Consider the following 16,036-nt stretch of genomic DNA (forward strand, 5'->3'; position numbering starts at 1 on the left):
ACTGAGCAAGGCCAGGGATTGAACTTGCATCCTCATGGACACTATGTCCAGTTCTTAACCTGCTGAGCCACAACGGGAGCTCCTGAAATTTAGAGAGGAGGAAACTGAGGCTCTGAGAGGGACAATCAGTTTGCTCCAGGTCATACAGCTTGTTGGTGACCTAGGTGGAGCCTAAATATCCTAGGTACCTATAAGAAGGGTACTTTTAAGAAATAGCAACAACAACAACAACAGACAAAAAAAAAAAAAAAAAAAAAAGAAGGGAGTTCCCGTCGTGGCGCAGTGGTTAACGAATCCGACTAGGAACCATGAGGTTGCGGGTTCGGTCCCTGCCCTCGCTCAGTGGGTTAACGCTCCGGCGTTGCCGTGAGCTGTGGTATAGGTTTCGGACGCGGCTCAGATCCCGAATTGCTGTGCCTCTGGCGTAGGCCGGTGGCTACAGCTCCTATTAGACCCCTAGCCTGGGAACCTCCATATGCCGCGGGAGCGGCCCAAGAAATAGCAACAACAACAAAAGACAAAAAAAAAAAAAAAAGAAGAAGGGTACTTTTATTCGGCCCCCTTTGCAGGCGAGGGACTAAAGGGGGTAACATCAGCTGCCTGAGGTCACATTAGTATCAGTGAGCATTTGATCCCCAGTCTGTGTTTTAGGGTCCTGAACTCTGAGTGTCTGAGGTGCTGATGGAGCCAGAGGCAGTGGCAACCCTGAGAGCAAGGTCAGGAAAGGGTTAACCTGCTGCCTGCCTTCTTCCTGGAAACAGGGGGAGTCCCACCTAGCCACCCCTCCCTGCCTGGTTTCTCCTCTTCCCGAATGGGCCAATGCCTCCATTAGGAACCTATGTAATTGCTCTTCTCTGAACTGCTCCTGGCTTGATCAACACTCCCCAGGGCTCCTGGGCCTGAGTCCATAGGGCCAGGCAGGAACCCACCCTCCATCTTCCAGGAAGGCACCCGCTCAGAAGGTGGAGTCCAAGTCCTGGGGTCCCACAGTGGAGCTGGTCCAGGGTGATCCCGAGAATCCATTGAGAGGCGTCCCTGTCACTCAGCTTGCAGGGGAACTGCCCCCACACCCCACTCCCATGTCCTGGGGTGAACGTGTCCACTAGGACTTAGGAAAACCAGATTCAGTGACTCCTTTCCTTTTCCTTTCTGGAGCCCCTTCCCTCCTTTTTTTTTTTTTTTTTGCCTTTTCTAGGGCCGCTCCTGTAGCATATGGAGGTTCCCAGGCTAGGGGTCCAATTGGAGCTGTAGCCTCAGGCCTATGCCACAGCCACAGCAATGCAGGATCCAAGCCGCGTCTGCAACCTACACCACAGCTCATGGCAATGCCGGATCCTTAACCTGCTGAGCAAGGGCAGGGATAGAACCTGCAACCTCATGGTTCCTAGTCGGATTCGTTAACCACTGCGCCACGATAGGAACTCCCCCTTCCCTCCTTTTTTCCTTCCACAAATTATTTTCTAAGTATCTACTCATCCTTCACTACTTTTTTTTTCATTATTTAATTTTGCTTTATTTATGCTCATACCTGTACAGTGCAAGCTGTTTTATTTCCTGCTCACTGGAAAGTTTTAAAGTGGTTGGAACCTGTCTGTCTTAGTTACTGATGTATCCCAGTGCATGATGCCTAGGGCACTGGACATGTTTGTTGACTGAATAAGGAAACTATTTAATAAACAATGTCTGCCCTCTTGGACCTATTGAGTAGAGAATAACTCTACCCAAAGCAATTTTGAAAATATGCCAGAATAAAGAGCTACAGGAGGGAGGGGACTTGTAGTTAAAGAGAAGGGGCAGGCTTCCTGGAAGACGTGATGCTAGTGGCCTATGGGGTCAGGATGGAAGAGCCTTTTGTAGTGATCTGTGTGGACTATAGCTAGTGCCAGCGGTTCAGCAGGGCACAGCAGTAGGCAAGGGTGGACAGGTGGTCCAGCCACAGTTGAGTCATCCCTCGCTTCCGACTTTAAAGACCCGTGAGCCCACAGCCCTCCCAGGGCTGTCTCTCTCTTCCCCCTTTACACTGTCTTGGTCCCCATGGGTAAGTGCATTTTGACAGCTCGGGGCACCTGTAGTAGCAGTAGCTGTGCCATGTGCCCAGCCCTATGCAGACGCCTCCCTACACCCTCACTCTGACTCCAGGAAGTTGTGAAAGACACAGGGGGATGCCCCCTCTTCTGTTTATTTATTTTTTTCTGGCAGTGCCTGCTGCATGTGGAACTTCCCAGGGCAGGGATCAAACCCATGCCACTGCAGCAACCCAGGCTGCTAAGTCACAATGCCGGATCCTTAACCTGCTGTGCCACAAGGGAACCCCTCCCTCTTCTGTTTATAACTCAGAAGCCCCACAGGCCTGGGCTTTGGGTTGTGTCTGGCCAGGATGGGGTGGGTAAGGGACTTAATTGGTGAGGTGGGAGTCTGCTTTGTCACAGGGGGACAAGGGGCGTGTGAGCATCAGAATCATTTCTGCAGGTGATAAGAACAGGCACATACCTGGCCCTACCCTTCCCTTGCTTAAAATCTTCAAACTCCCTACACCATCTGTTATGGACTAAGTTATATCCCTCAAGATTGAGGTGCCAAGGCCCTAAGCTCCAGCACCTCAGGATGTGACTGTACTGGGGACCTTTAAAGAGGTGATGGGGTTAAAATGAGGCCACTAGGGTGGGTCCTAATCATAGCCTGACTGGTGTTCTTACAAGAAGAGGAGGTGTGACACAGACAGACATCGGGGCGCATGCTCATAGGGGACAGATCGTGTGAGGACACAGCAGAAAGGCAGCCCTCTGAAGGCCAAGGAGAGAGGTCTTGGAAGAAACCAATGTGTGCACACGTTGACCTTGAACTTCCAGCCTCAAGAGCTGTGAAAATAAGTTCCTATTTTTTTTTAAATCATTTTTTGGGGCCGCACACATGGCATATGGAGATTTCCAGGCTATGGGTTGAATGGACCTGTAGCTGCAACCTACACACAGCCACAGCAATGCAGGATCTGAGCCGCATCTGCGACCTACACCACAGCTCATGGCAATGCCAGATCCTTAAACCACTGAGTGAGGCCAGGGATCGAACCTGCATCCTCATGGATGCTAGTCAGATTCATTTCCACTGAGCCACAATGGGAACTCTAAAGTTCCTATTGTGTAGGGCACACAGTCTATAGTGTTTTGTTATGGCGGCCCTGGCAAACCAATACCATCACATACAGGTCTCCTGCCTGCTTTTCCAGCCTTTGGTCTCCTCTCTCACCCCTTGCTGCCATCTGCAGCCTGGTGAAGTTTTGCTCAGTGGCTCAGGTTCACTGTACTCTCTTTGCACTCAGTTAAAAATCCCAGCTTTGCCTTTTACTGGCTATGTGGTCTTGGCCAAATTATTTCATTTCCTTGGGACTCAGTTTTCTTATCTGCTTAATGGCAGTAATCATTAGAGTGTAAGTGGTACATATTCCCTTTCCTCCTCTTCCTCTCCGTGATTGAGACTGAGCTCAGATATCACCTCCAGCAGGAAGCCTTCCTTGATTTCTCTAGGCTGGTCCTAGGTACTCTCTGAGGAGGTTCTAAAGTATCCCCATCCTTACAATGTGTTCCTTTGCTCCTACATTTCGTTTTTTCAGTTTGTTTGGGTTTTTTGTTTTCGCCCTCCCTCCCCCCTCGCCCTTTAAGGCTGCACAGGTGGCATATGGAAGTTCCCAGGCTAGGGGTCAAATCAGAGCTGCAGCTACTGGCCTACACCACAGCCACAGTAACCCCAGATCCAAGCCACATCTGTGATCTACACCACAGTTCACAGCAATGCTGGATCCTAAACCCTCTGAGAAAGGCCAGGGATTAAACCCACATCCTCATGGACACTAGTTGAGTTCTTAACCTGCTGAGCCACAACAGAGCTCCTGTCTCTACATTTTATCTACCTGCTCCCTTGTAACTACCCGTTTACTTGTCCCTCCAGCCCACAAGCCTGCCACCTACAGAGTCTTGACCACAGCGACCCTGTGTCAGGCACAGAGTAGGCTCAATATATTTCTGGTTATTCAGTGGAAGAATACATCGGTTTGGGTGTGACATTTTCCAGAGCTGATAACTCGGGCACAATTCTCATATGTAGAACCAGAGAGATAACAAAGAGTAGTGGCAACAACAACAAAATAATAACAGTAAACTTATAGAGCACTTACTCTGTGCTCTATATCCATTAATTAATGTCACTCTTACAACTACAATGTGAGGGGTTCCTGCTGTGGCACAACAGGATCGGTGGCATTTCTAGAGCGGTGGGATGCAGGTTTGATCACTGGCCCAGCATAGTGGGTTAAGGATCCAGTGTTGTCATAGCTGTGGCAAAGGTCGCGACTGTGGCTCAGATCTGGTCCCTGGCCCGGGAACTCCATATACCATGGGGCAGCCAAAAAAGGAAATAACAAAAACCAAAAAACAAGGTAAGGAAGGTACTATCGGTATCCTCATTTTTCAGAAGAAGAAATTGAAGTCATTTATCTTGTCCAAGGTTAAAAAAAGGGAGCAAATGACAGAGCTGGAATCTGAGCCCAGACAGTCTGGTTCCTGAATCTGTGCTTTATTGATGTCTCTTTATTGATGTGCATATTGATGGCTCTTGTTATAGAGTAGAGCCTGCTCTCCCTTTTCACCAGAATAGGGTTTCCGCCAATGGGTCTGGACCTCTTTCTCTGTTTGTAAGAGGTGCCTTACCGAACCTGCACACAGATGTTCATAGCAGCTTTGTTCACATTGCCAAAACTTGGAATACATGGTCCATCCAGACAATCAACTACTATTCAGCTTTAAAAGGAAACGAACTAAAATAAGGCATAAATGAATCCATCTACAAATCAGAAACAGACTACAGACATAGAGGACAGACTTGTCGCTGCCAAGGGGGTTGGGGGAGGGAGTGGGATGGACGGGGAGTTTGGGGCTAGGAGATGCAAACTCTTACATTTGGAACAGATAAGCAATGAGGTCCTCCTGTACAGCACAGGGGACTGTGTCCAGTCTCTTAGGATAGAACATGCTGGATGGAAGATAATATGAGAAAAAGAATGCATGTATGGCTGGGTCACTTTGTTGTACAGCAGAAATTGGCACAACATTGTAAATCAATGATACTTTAATAAAACAAATAGAAAGAAATGAGCTACCAAATCATGAAAACCCAAGAAGAAACCTCAAAAACCTAAGTGAAAGAAGCCAAACTGAAAAGGCTACATACTGTATGATTCCATATATATGAAGTTCTGGAAAGGACAAAACTATGGAAAAAGTAAAAGGATCAGTGGTTGCCGGGGCTAGGGGATGCAGAGAGGGGTGAACTGGAAGCGCACAGAGGATTTTTAGGGCAGTTGAACATATTCTGTATTATCCTACAATGGTGAATACATGCCCTCATACATTGGTCCAAACCCACAGAATGCACTCCACTGAGAGAGAACGCTCACATCAACTAGGGACTTTGGGTGATTATGACATATCATTGTAGGTTCATCAGTTGTAACAAATGTTCACTGCGGTGGGGGATGCTGATCATGAGGGAGGCTGTGCAGAGGTGGAAGTAAAAATGGGGACTCTTTATACCTGACACTCAATCTTGCTCCAACCCTAAAACTGCTCCAAAAAATAAGGTCTTACTGAAAAAAATTTTAAAAATACCTCAAATCCAATGATCTCTCACCTAATGTGCAATGAAACACACTGAAAGAGTGAGAGAGGGTCCCTGGAAACATGCTTGATAGAAATCCGTCCTTCCTCATATAAAACTGTATGTCAGGTCCAAGCATAATATCTTGGATTTTTATCAAATTAAAAGAGAAAGCATTCATTTTCTTAAATGCAGGGCGTAACAGATCAAAATACTGACTAGGGTGCACAAAGCTTGCTTCTAAAATCCCTGTGCTCAGGAATCCGGGTAGCACCTAGCGGTTAGCGCACCTGAACAGCCCGCTCTATTGAAACTGCCACGCCGACCAGAATACAAGTGGGTTTAAACATCCCTGAGAAGAACACGTTTCTTCCTTTTACTAAGAGAAATTGGAAAATGTGTACAGGCTGTTCCAAGCAGCCCAGGCTGACTGCCAAGGGCAAACCTGGACGATGGCTGCAGGCACCACTTTGCTGCACAATCACTCAAGAAAGGATGTGAAGGTCAGCCTGGTCACCTCCAAGAGGAAAGGTGAGGCTGTTCACATTCCTACAGACTGCATCCCCCTCTTTTTTAAAAAAAGGTAAAGATCAAATCCTCCTTGGCACATTTGAACTGGTCCCTGTGCAGCTAATTCAGAATTTTCAGCCAGTTTTGGGATCGGCCGCATTGGGATGGAAGGGACTGACCAGGCTGATGTGAACACTGAGGGTTTGGGAACTGACCGGGATGGCTCTGCCCCAATGCCCTTTGATAGAATGATGATAAAATGGCCTGGATTCTTCACCCCTTCCTGCAGCCACACGCCTGACCATGTGATTTTTCATCTCTCCCATCAGGAGGTCGAGTCCTTGTATCTGAGCAGGTCTGATGTCTTGCTTTGGCCAACTGAATGTGGTGGGAAGCTCACTGGGTCCAGTCTGAGCCTAAGCCTTAAGAGGCTTTGAGTGCTGTGCTTTTGTCCTTGGAACCCTTCCCGACAGCCGTGGAGCAAGCCCAGCTGGCCTGCTGCACGATAAGGGCGACGGTCATTCCTGTCACCCTAGCAGCAACCACCCAACCAACAGACCTGGGCATGAGGCCACCCTAGATGGGCCAGCCTCCAGCTTACCACACACATGCGCATGCCCAGCCAGGCCCAGTGAACTGATCTGGACCAGCAGAACCATCCAGCTGACTTGCAGACTTGTGAACAATAATAAATGGTTGCTGGGTTGCTGTTTTAAGCCACTCCATTTTGAGGAGGTCCATCACACAGCAATGGATTCCTGATACCGTTATCAAATGCAACCAGAGCCATTTAAGGGCCAAGGAGAAGAAAGGGGAGACTTCAGTCTAGGGCAGGACTATGTGCTTGTGTTTGCAAATAAAACTTTATTGGAACACAGTTACATCTATTCATTGTAGCTTTCATGCTGCAATGACAAAGTACGTTGACACTTTGCATCTGTGAATATGGAGGGCTGAGCGTACTACTCCATTTTATACTCATAAAAGACTTGAGCACTGCAGATTATGGCAGCTGCAAGAACCAATCCCCTGCAGATACCTAGGGATGACTGTATTTGCAAGTCAGACCATCTGGTGTGCAAAGCCTACAATATTTACTGTCTGTCCCTTTAAGAAAAAGGTTGCTGATCCCTGGTTTAGGGCATAACAAATAATAAAAAACCACCACTATGATAATCACCATCATCATCATTTAACAAACTGAATGCAAAGGTCTGATTTAAGAGTCAGGAGGAGCCAGGAGATTGGAGTTTCTGCCGTGGTGCAATGGGATTGGCAGTGTCTTGGGAGCCCTGGGACACAAGTTCAATTCCTAGCCTGGCACAGTGGGATAAGGATCCGGAGTTGCCACAGTTGCAGCTAAGGTCGAAACTATGGCTCGGATCTTATCCCTAGCCCAGGAATTCTGTATGCTGCAGGGTGGCCAAAAAAGAAAAAAAAAAAAAAAGAGTCAGGAGGTTAGAATTCCTGTTGTGAGAATTTCAACAGGTTCTGCCCTCTCTCTGGGCTTCACTTTACCTATCTGGCACTGAAGGAAGAAGAGCAAGAAATCTCGAGTCACTTTCACAGTTGGTTTAAACCTGTTTGCTCAGACCAAAAGAACTGGGAATGGGGCCTAGGAATATTCATTTTCCCAGCCTTTTACGTATCTTGTCAACCCCTACCTGCACCCAGAGCCCCAGATAATTCAGATGCAAGCAAAAGCCTAAGAGCCATTGATTTACACCACTGGGTTTCAGAGGACTTATCCATGGGACAGCCAGGAAGAAGTGCAAGTGTTTCCAAGGGACATTATGAGAAAGTGCAAAGCCTATATTTGCAAGATGTTTTAAGAACATCAGGTAGAGACTGCCAGTTGGAAAGTCCCTGAACAAATAAGTCTATGATAATGTCAATCAAAGGGAGATAGGAGGAAAGTGGGGAGGGGGGCTTATCAAAACCTGCAATATTAGAATGGAACAGGAATGTATCCAAATGCAAGGTCATGGTGGTGGTAGTGATAATGATAGTGATGATGATGGTTCTGGTGAAGATGATGTTGGTGATGATGATGATGTTGGTGATGATGATGATGTTGGTGATGATGATGATGATGATGATGGTGTTGCTGCTGCTGCTGACAGTGATGACGGTGGTGGTAATGATGATAATAATGATGTTGGTGATGGTGGCATCTTCCACCCATGAACTAAGTGCTCGTATTAATGATCTTCTCTTGTCTGTCATCTTATCGTATGATTTCAGTCTTGCATCATTCTACTCTTCAAGTACATGAGCTGAGACTTGGCTGTCCAAATATATCATGAGCTCCTCAAAGGTAAAAACCTGCTGTATAGTGTGTGGTGATGAGAGGTCAGGCTCTGAAGTCAGATGCGTTTTGGCTTAAAACCCCAGTGAAGTGACCTGCTGAGCTCTGTGACCTTGGGCAGACCACTACCCTGCTCTGAGCTTCTATTTTCTCATCTGCAAGGACAGGATAATAATACAACTACACAAGAGTGCTACTGAGAGGACTGAATGAGAGAGTGCCCATAGAGATGTCATTAGTGCCATCATTATGTGTATCATAGGGGGACCTAATAAATATCTGACAAACGAGCAGACAGAGAAGTCTAGACTCCATTGTACCATGTTCATCAATCTAAAGCTGTGGTTCTTAATACAGGAGGGCTGGGGTGTGGGTGTGATTTTGCCCGCAGAGGGCAACTGGCACTGTCTGGAGACATTCTGGGTTGTCATCTAGTGGGTAGAGGCCACAAATACTGCTAAACATCCTACATTGCCCTGGACAGTCCTTTGCATGAAAGAACACCTTGTCCCCACGTGTCGATAGTGCCGAGGCTGAGAAATCCTGCCCTAGAGTCCATTTCTATATCTGTGCCTAAAATCTTCCTATTGAAAAGTGCTAACTAGTGAGACAGAAAAAAACTGGGCTTGGAATTCTCAGCATAGATAGGAGGGGAACAAGATGTTGAGGTTTTGGAAAGCCAGAATATTCTTTGGAGGGTTGATGAGCCCTTGTTATACCATGCAATGATAAGTTCGCCTGGGGTCAGCTAAGAAGGCGGCAGGGGCTTCTCCAGGAAACAGCCCCTTAAGTCTTAGGGAAAACTTATCTCCCAGCCCTGGCTGAGACATTCGCTAAGCACACGCAGCAGACAGATTTTATCAGGCTTTGCAAACTATTTGACATTAGAGCATCTGACTTGGCGAGGAATGGAATGACAGTCCCAGCTGAATTGCCACTTAGCTCTAAACCACCGCAGCAGCTTTCTCTTATTTTTATTCGCCAAATTGCGTGGCCAGGTTCCAGCCTCCCTCTCCCTTTCATTTTTCTTTTTCTTTTTTCTTTTCTTCAAGGCCACACTAACAGCATACGGAAATTCCCAGGCTAGGGGTCGAATCAGAGCTGCAGCTGCCAGCCTACACCACAGCCACAGCAATGCCAGATCCTTAACCCACTGAGAAGCCAGGGATCTAACCCGAAACCTCATGGATACTAGTCAGGTTCAGTAACACTGAGCCAACACAGGAACTCCCTTCCCTGTTCCTTTCAAGAGGACAAGGGAAGAACTCAACAGTTCCTGATGCCTTAGCTGGTTGAATCATTTTACCTTGGCTTCAAATGATAAGCTGGGGAGGCTGGTGAGCCAAGGGTGAGCGTCTACTTACATGTGAGCCTCAGGCAGCAAGGGTGCAATGATGCAGCTATGCACGGGGGTGAAGGGGCGGAGGATGACACCAGCCCCTACCTTCTTGGTCTTCTCCTCCCCGTATGTGCTGAAGGAGAAGCAGAACGAGAGAAGCAAAGTGAATGATGGAGAGTAGATTTAAATGCCTCCTTCTCTCGCCAGGGCTTATTTGCCAAATATCGCTGGGAACCTACCGTGGGCCAGCCAGTAGGTCCAGCTGGAGAGAGGAAGGTTCTAGAAGCAGCCAGTGAACAGAGCATGTAAAAACCCCCTTCTCTCACAGAACATATATTCTTGGGGAGGAGCAAAGAGAGTAAGATAAATCGGGCAGCTGTGTGGGACACTAATGTACTAGACTAAGGGTCAGATCAGTTTTTGGAAGAACTAGACAGATATTTATGACTTGGGACCTTTGGTCTGTCATGACTACTAAGTAGTATGAAAACAGCCATTGAGGGGATGTAGACAATAAGTAGGAGTTCCCGTCGTGGTGCAGTGGAAACAAATCCGACTAGGAACCATAAGCTTGTGGGCTTGATCTCTGGCCTCACTCAGTGGGTCAAGGATACAGCATTGCCATGAGCTGTGGTGTAGGTCGCAGATGTGGCTCGGATCCTGCGTTGCTGTGGCTGTGGCTGCAGCTCCGATTCAACTCCTAGCCTGGGAATCTCTATATGCCACGGGTGCGGCCCTAAAATGAAAAATAGAAACAAATAAAAAATCAATAAGTAAGCGGCAGGGTTCCAATAAAACTTTATTTATAAAAACACCCTGGGGTCTGGATCTGGCTCACAGGTTGGAGTTTGGTGACCCCCCTCCCCACTAGATAGTGATAACATGCTATGAAGAGGAAAAAACGGAAGGGCTGGGAGAACTGGGGGTTGCAATTTTAAATAGAGTGACTGGGGAAGGCACCACTGAGAGGGTGACATTTGATAAAAATCTGCAGTGTTGGGGAGTGAGCCATCCAGATGTCTGGGGAAAGAACATTTTGGACAGAGGAAGTGACAGGTGCAAATGTCCTGAGGTGGGACTGTGTGTTAGAGATGCAAGGAGAGACGTGTGGCTGGAGGGAGTGAGGAGGGAGGGAGGAAAGGGTAGAGAGAAAGCAGGGGGCTTGCAGACCAGTGCGGGGTACACTGGCCTTTTCTCTGAAGGAAAGGATTTTGAACTGAAAGACAAGATGGTGTGACATGCATTGACAAAGGATCCCTCTGGCTGCTGTTTGAGAGTGGCCACTGGTGGGGATGGAGGAGATCAGTATCACAATAATTTCAGCCTGATGGAAGGTGGTGGCTTCTGTTGGGGCCCCGAGCCACAGGGATGGCGAGAAGTGGACATAGAGGGTTGGACACAGGGAAGGAAGTGCCTGGCATGAGAAGCTCTGGTTTTCCGTCCTTTCCTCAAAAGGGAGCTTCTGTCAACTCTACAGACTGCTGACTCACTGGTTGGTTGAATCAGCTGTGAGATGTAGGGATCGTGAACTTCAGAAACGGCACAAATGTGCCCCAAAGATCAGCCATGACCAGGTATACCTCCCTCCAAGCCTGTCACCTGCCCCACAGGAAAAGCAGAAGCTTCCACAGAAGCCAAAACCACTGGAGAAAGGGGAAGAGTGGGGGTGCTTAGAGAGGAGAGAAACTGCCCAAATAGGCAGTTCATCTTTGAAACCACTGGACATTTATCCCAAAAAGACTGTTCCAAAGTGAAAAATACTAATACCTTAGTTAGGTTTTTCCCCACCACCATCATGGAGCAAGTCATTTCAATTAGATTTGTTTTTTTCTTTTTTGGCATGCCTGAGTCATAGGGTATACTTTTTTTTGCCCAAGACCAAATCTAGCCCACAGACATTTTTTTTCCTTTTCCTTTTTTTTTTTTTTTAACAGCCATGCCTGCCAGCCTACAGGACAGCCACAGCAATGCCAGATCCATGCCACATCTGCAACCTATGCCATAGCTTGTGGCAATGCCAGATCCTTAACCCACTGAGCGAGGCCACGGATCAAACCCGCATCCTCATGGAGATCACGTCCAGTCCTTAACCTGCTGAGCCACAATGGGAACTACCACAGACACGTTTTGACAAGCCTACTGTGTGTGCATAATGGAACTGACTGTCTATATTTTAAAACTGGGATATGTCACATAAAGATGGAAAAGCTTTGGTGCTTGAAGACTTGAAAGTTCTCACCACCCTGGGCAAGAGCCAGGTGGGGCCCAAGATCAAGACCGCTGCTCACTTTGCATGAGGTGTATGTGCCTCTCGAGTTACCCCAGGCCCCAGAACCCCTGGCCTCTTCCTCCCAGCCTGCCTCATGTGTTTCTGCTACCTGCGTGTTCCTTTAAAGCCTTTTAGTTTCTGAGCCTGAGTACTCTCATATTGATTGAATCTTTGACGAGTTCCCGGACTCATTCATTTCTACCCATTTTGATTCAACATCTCTGATCGGGGTCCTGTGGATGCAGCAATGAAGGAGACAGATCCAGTCCCTCCCCTCGCAAGCTCAGAGTCTCGTGGGGGAGGTGGGCTTTACACACACACACAGCTGTGATCAGGCTGAGTGGCGGAGTGTAACAGCCCCAAATAGAGAATTTGGCTGGAACAGAGCCAAGGAATACTTCCTGGTGGGACTTGTATCAATTTAGAAACATGTGTCCCAAGTTTTTTCTAGAAGGAAGGTGGCTCTATAGCCCCTTTCCCCTGGAATCTTGGCTTTGTGAGCTGCTGGGCTGGCCAACAGAATTGTCACAAGTGGTAGGATCCCAATTTCCGGGCCCAGGCTCCAGGGACAGGCAGCTTTTCCTTCCCCTGTCTTGGGATGCTCACTTTCAGTGCCCAGCCCCTGCCATCCTGGGAGGGAGCTGGCAGCCTGTGGGGAGACTCATAGGGAGGAGAAGGGAGACTGCTGGGTCTCAGCCCTGGCTGAGCTCAGAGCAGCCAGCTAGCCCTGGGTTGCCACCCACAGGGATGAGCCCACTCGGAAAGGGAAAAGGACACTTTGAGCTGCCTCAGGTGGTGTTGGCAACAGTCCTTCCCACCCTGAACCCTGCTCAAACTGCAGATTTGTAAGGGAAGTAAATGTTGGTTGTCTTGAGTTAATAGCTTTTGGAGTGGTTGCTCATAGCAACAGGAACTGGAACAAAAGTAAATATTGAGCTGAGATCTGAAGGTTGAATGGGAATTAAGCAGGTGAAGGGAGCAGGGGGAGGCCCTGTGGTGGAGGACAAATGGGAGCGTGTGACTGGAGGGGGAGCCAAGGGCTAGTCTGGCTAGAGCCTTGCAGCCCCTACTCAGACTTTTGTCTCTACAGTGGCTGCTAAGGATTTTATTTTTATAAAAAAAAATTTATTATAGTTAATTTACAATGTTCTGTCAATTTCTGCTGTAGAGCCTATTGACCCAGTTATACATATATGTACATTCTTTTTCTCATATTATCTTCTCTCATGTTCTACCATAAGTGACTGGCTATAGTTTCCTGTGCTGTACGGGAAGCAATTTATGTTTGGAAAGCTCACTCTGGCTTAGCATGAGGAAAGGAAGAGGAGGCAGGCAGAAGAGGTAAAATGGGAGAAGCCAGGAGGGATTTACCTTCCTTCTGGGAACCTGAGGACAATCCTGGGGTCACAGAGTTAACTAAAAACAGGACCCCAATATAGGCCCCCTGATTTCCATTTCCCTGGGGTCTTTATTCAGCCCTAGAGCTGAGAAGACCGCAAGCCAACATGTTGGCACACCCAGTCTTCCTGGCTCAACCATATCCCCACCCCCAACCCTCCACCCCCGGGGTTTAGAATACGTGCAAATTAACCCAGCTTTTACACTCTTTAATCTCTTGTTTTATGTCTCTGCTCGAATGCAATAATAAGACAACTTCTACCCATTTTTTCCCCACACTTTTCAGCTGAAATTGCAGCTGAGAAATGAGGTCAGTGAACACAGTGGGAAAGATTGCTTGCAGGCAAGAATATTTGGGGACATGCTTGATTTTCTTTTTTCCCTACATAGTTTGTCAGACTTAAAACTCTGGTCTAAAAGAACTTATCCTATGGTCTTAGATCCAAAGTGGGGGAAATAATCCCTTTTGCTTCTATGATGTATAAGATCAAAAACTGTGTTAAAAAAGTAGTTATAAGCGAACACTTATATTTTTGATACACCTGCAACTGGAATTATATTTATAGAACATAGCTCTTAGAAGTGAGAAGACTTCTAGCCTGCCTGGAGATTAAGATTTTTTAGCCAAACACCTGAGGGTTTTAGGTAATTGAGACCCAGAGAGATCAAATTCCTTTCACTGCATAATAATAGCTAGCAATGACTGAGCACGTGTTATATGCCAGGCTCTAAGTACTATCTCATTTAACCCTCATAACAAATTTGGAAGTTTGGGACCATTCGTAAGAGTGAAGAGAGAGGAGGTTCAGAGAGGTACAGTGACTTGCCCAAAATCAAACAGCTATTGAGGGAGGTCAGGACTCGAATTCCAGCCGTGTGGTGTGGACAATCTCCCAGTGCAATTTTACAACCCCTGCCTCTCCACCTGCATTTGATGGATTTGTTGCAATAACGGTCTCCAGTTTTATTTTAATAACCGGCTTTGCATAGTTCATGGACTCCACCAGATAAGACATAACCAGACTAATGTCTATGAGAGGCATGATCTCATGCATATTTAAACTTATTAAACTTTACATAAACCATGTCCTGCACACTGACACATGGGTTGGAGAGGGAAGAATTGTGTTCAGTGACCATGGATTAAAAATTCCATGCAAACAAGGGAAACCTTACAACTGCTATGTAAACAGTCACAGGAGGATCCTTAACAGATGCCACCTTCCCTCAGTGTCTGTTAGTTCGCCTGTTAGTTTGAGGATAGCTCCTGCAAAAAAGAGCTGTGAGTTCCTTCCTTCTCTTTATTCTAAGGACAGCCTGCCAAGCTGACCAGTGTCACTAGGAGTGCCAGATTCTAAGAGTGCCATTGGGCTTATAGAAGGCAAAATTTGTGCTGAGCTCTCGGGACCTTCACAGAAAGGGTAAGAACCCCTGGACTCACTGAGTGCCTTTCTCTGTATCACGTGGCCCTTCAAGGTCCCATGAGGACACTTCAGTGGCTGTCCCTTGAGTGGTTGGATGGAGGTGGCTCAGATCATGATTTGCCTGCTTTACTGTTTTTTTCACTCTGAAAATCAAATTTCTGCTTTTGGCAAAAGACAGCACCATCACATCCTCCTTCCTTTGTCCCTTCGTCCCTCCCTTCCTCCCTCACTCTCTCTCTTTTTTTTAATGGCCATACCCACAGTATATAGATGTTCCTGGGCCAGGGATTGAATCAAAGTCACAGCTGTGACCTAGATGCTTTAACCCACTGTGCCAGGTTGGGAATCGAACCCCCTCCTCTGCAGCGACCTAAGCCACTGCAGTTGGGCTCTTAACTTACTGTGCCACAGTGGGAACTCCAGCTCTGGCCTTTATAGACAGACACACTGGCTGCAAGATTTCTGGTGGGCTGATAGGCAACGAGTCTAACCATACTTCTTTTTTTTTTTTTGTCATCCAATGAACTTCCATTCAGCATTAAAGATTCTGCTCAAAAGTCACACTTCTAGGGATTCTTTCCAGATTCCCTTTGCACCCCTAAACTTGAGGGGGTAGACACTGTGAAAAAATTGGAAAATATATACCTTGGTCTTTGCCCCCAGTTCCTAGCACAGACCTCCTAAAGCCTCTGGAATCTTCTAAGTGATAAGAGCACTAGAAGCACCACTTATTTTTTAACATTTGGCCCTAGACCCTGGGTTGTGACACAGAGATCCTAAATCCCTTAGAACTTCTTGGGTGATAGCAGTGTCTTTTTCCCTAATTAGGCAACTCTGGGTGGGCTCCTAGGTAGCTTCAGGATGGGGGGTAGTCACCAGAAAGACCAAGCTAATTAGAAACTTGGAACTCTCAGCCCCACTTCAAGTCCTCTGGGAAGGGGAGAGGGGCTGGAGGTTGAGTTAATGGTAGATCTTGCCTATGTGGTGAAGCCTCCATAAAAATCCCCACAGTATGGGGTATGGAGACCACATCCAAATAAAGGGAGGATGGCCCTCCCCAACTCCACAGGAACAGAAGCTCCTGGGCTTAGGTCCCTTCCAGATCTTTCTCTATGTACGTCTTCACCTGGGTGTACATC

General features: G+C 47.2%; 1 protein-coding gene across 2 annotated transcripts in view; it reads right to left on the reverse strand.

The window, feature by feature from the left end:
* The window catches only part of CCDC60 (coiled-coil domain containing 60), a 187,448-nt gene that overhangs the window by 41,792 nt on the left and 129,620 nt on the right, over positions 1–16,036 (reverse strand). For both annotated transcript variants that reach the window (XM_047760883.1, XM_047760882.1), the window contains exon 4: positions 9,832–9,939. In XM_047760883.1, the coding sequence (XP_047616839.1) occupies positions 9,832–9,939 (108 nt within the window). The remainder of the gene's footprint in view (positions 1–9,831; positions 9,940–16,036) is intronic.

This window comes from Phacochoerus africanus, chromosome 15, assembly GCF_016906955.1.
Source record: "Phacochoerus africanus isolate WHEZ1 chromosome 15, ROS_Pafr_v1, whole genome shotgun sequence".
In the NCBI taxonomy this organism is placed as follows: Eukaryota; Metazoa; Chordata; class Mammalia; order Artiodactyla; family Suidae; genus Phacochoerus; species Phacochoerus africanus.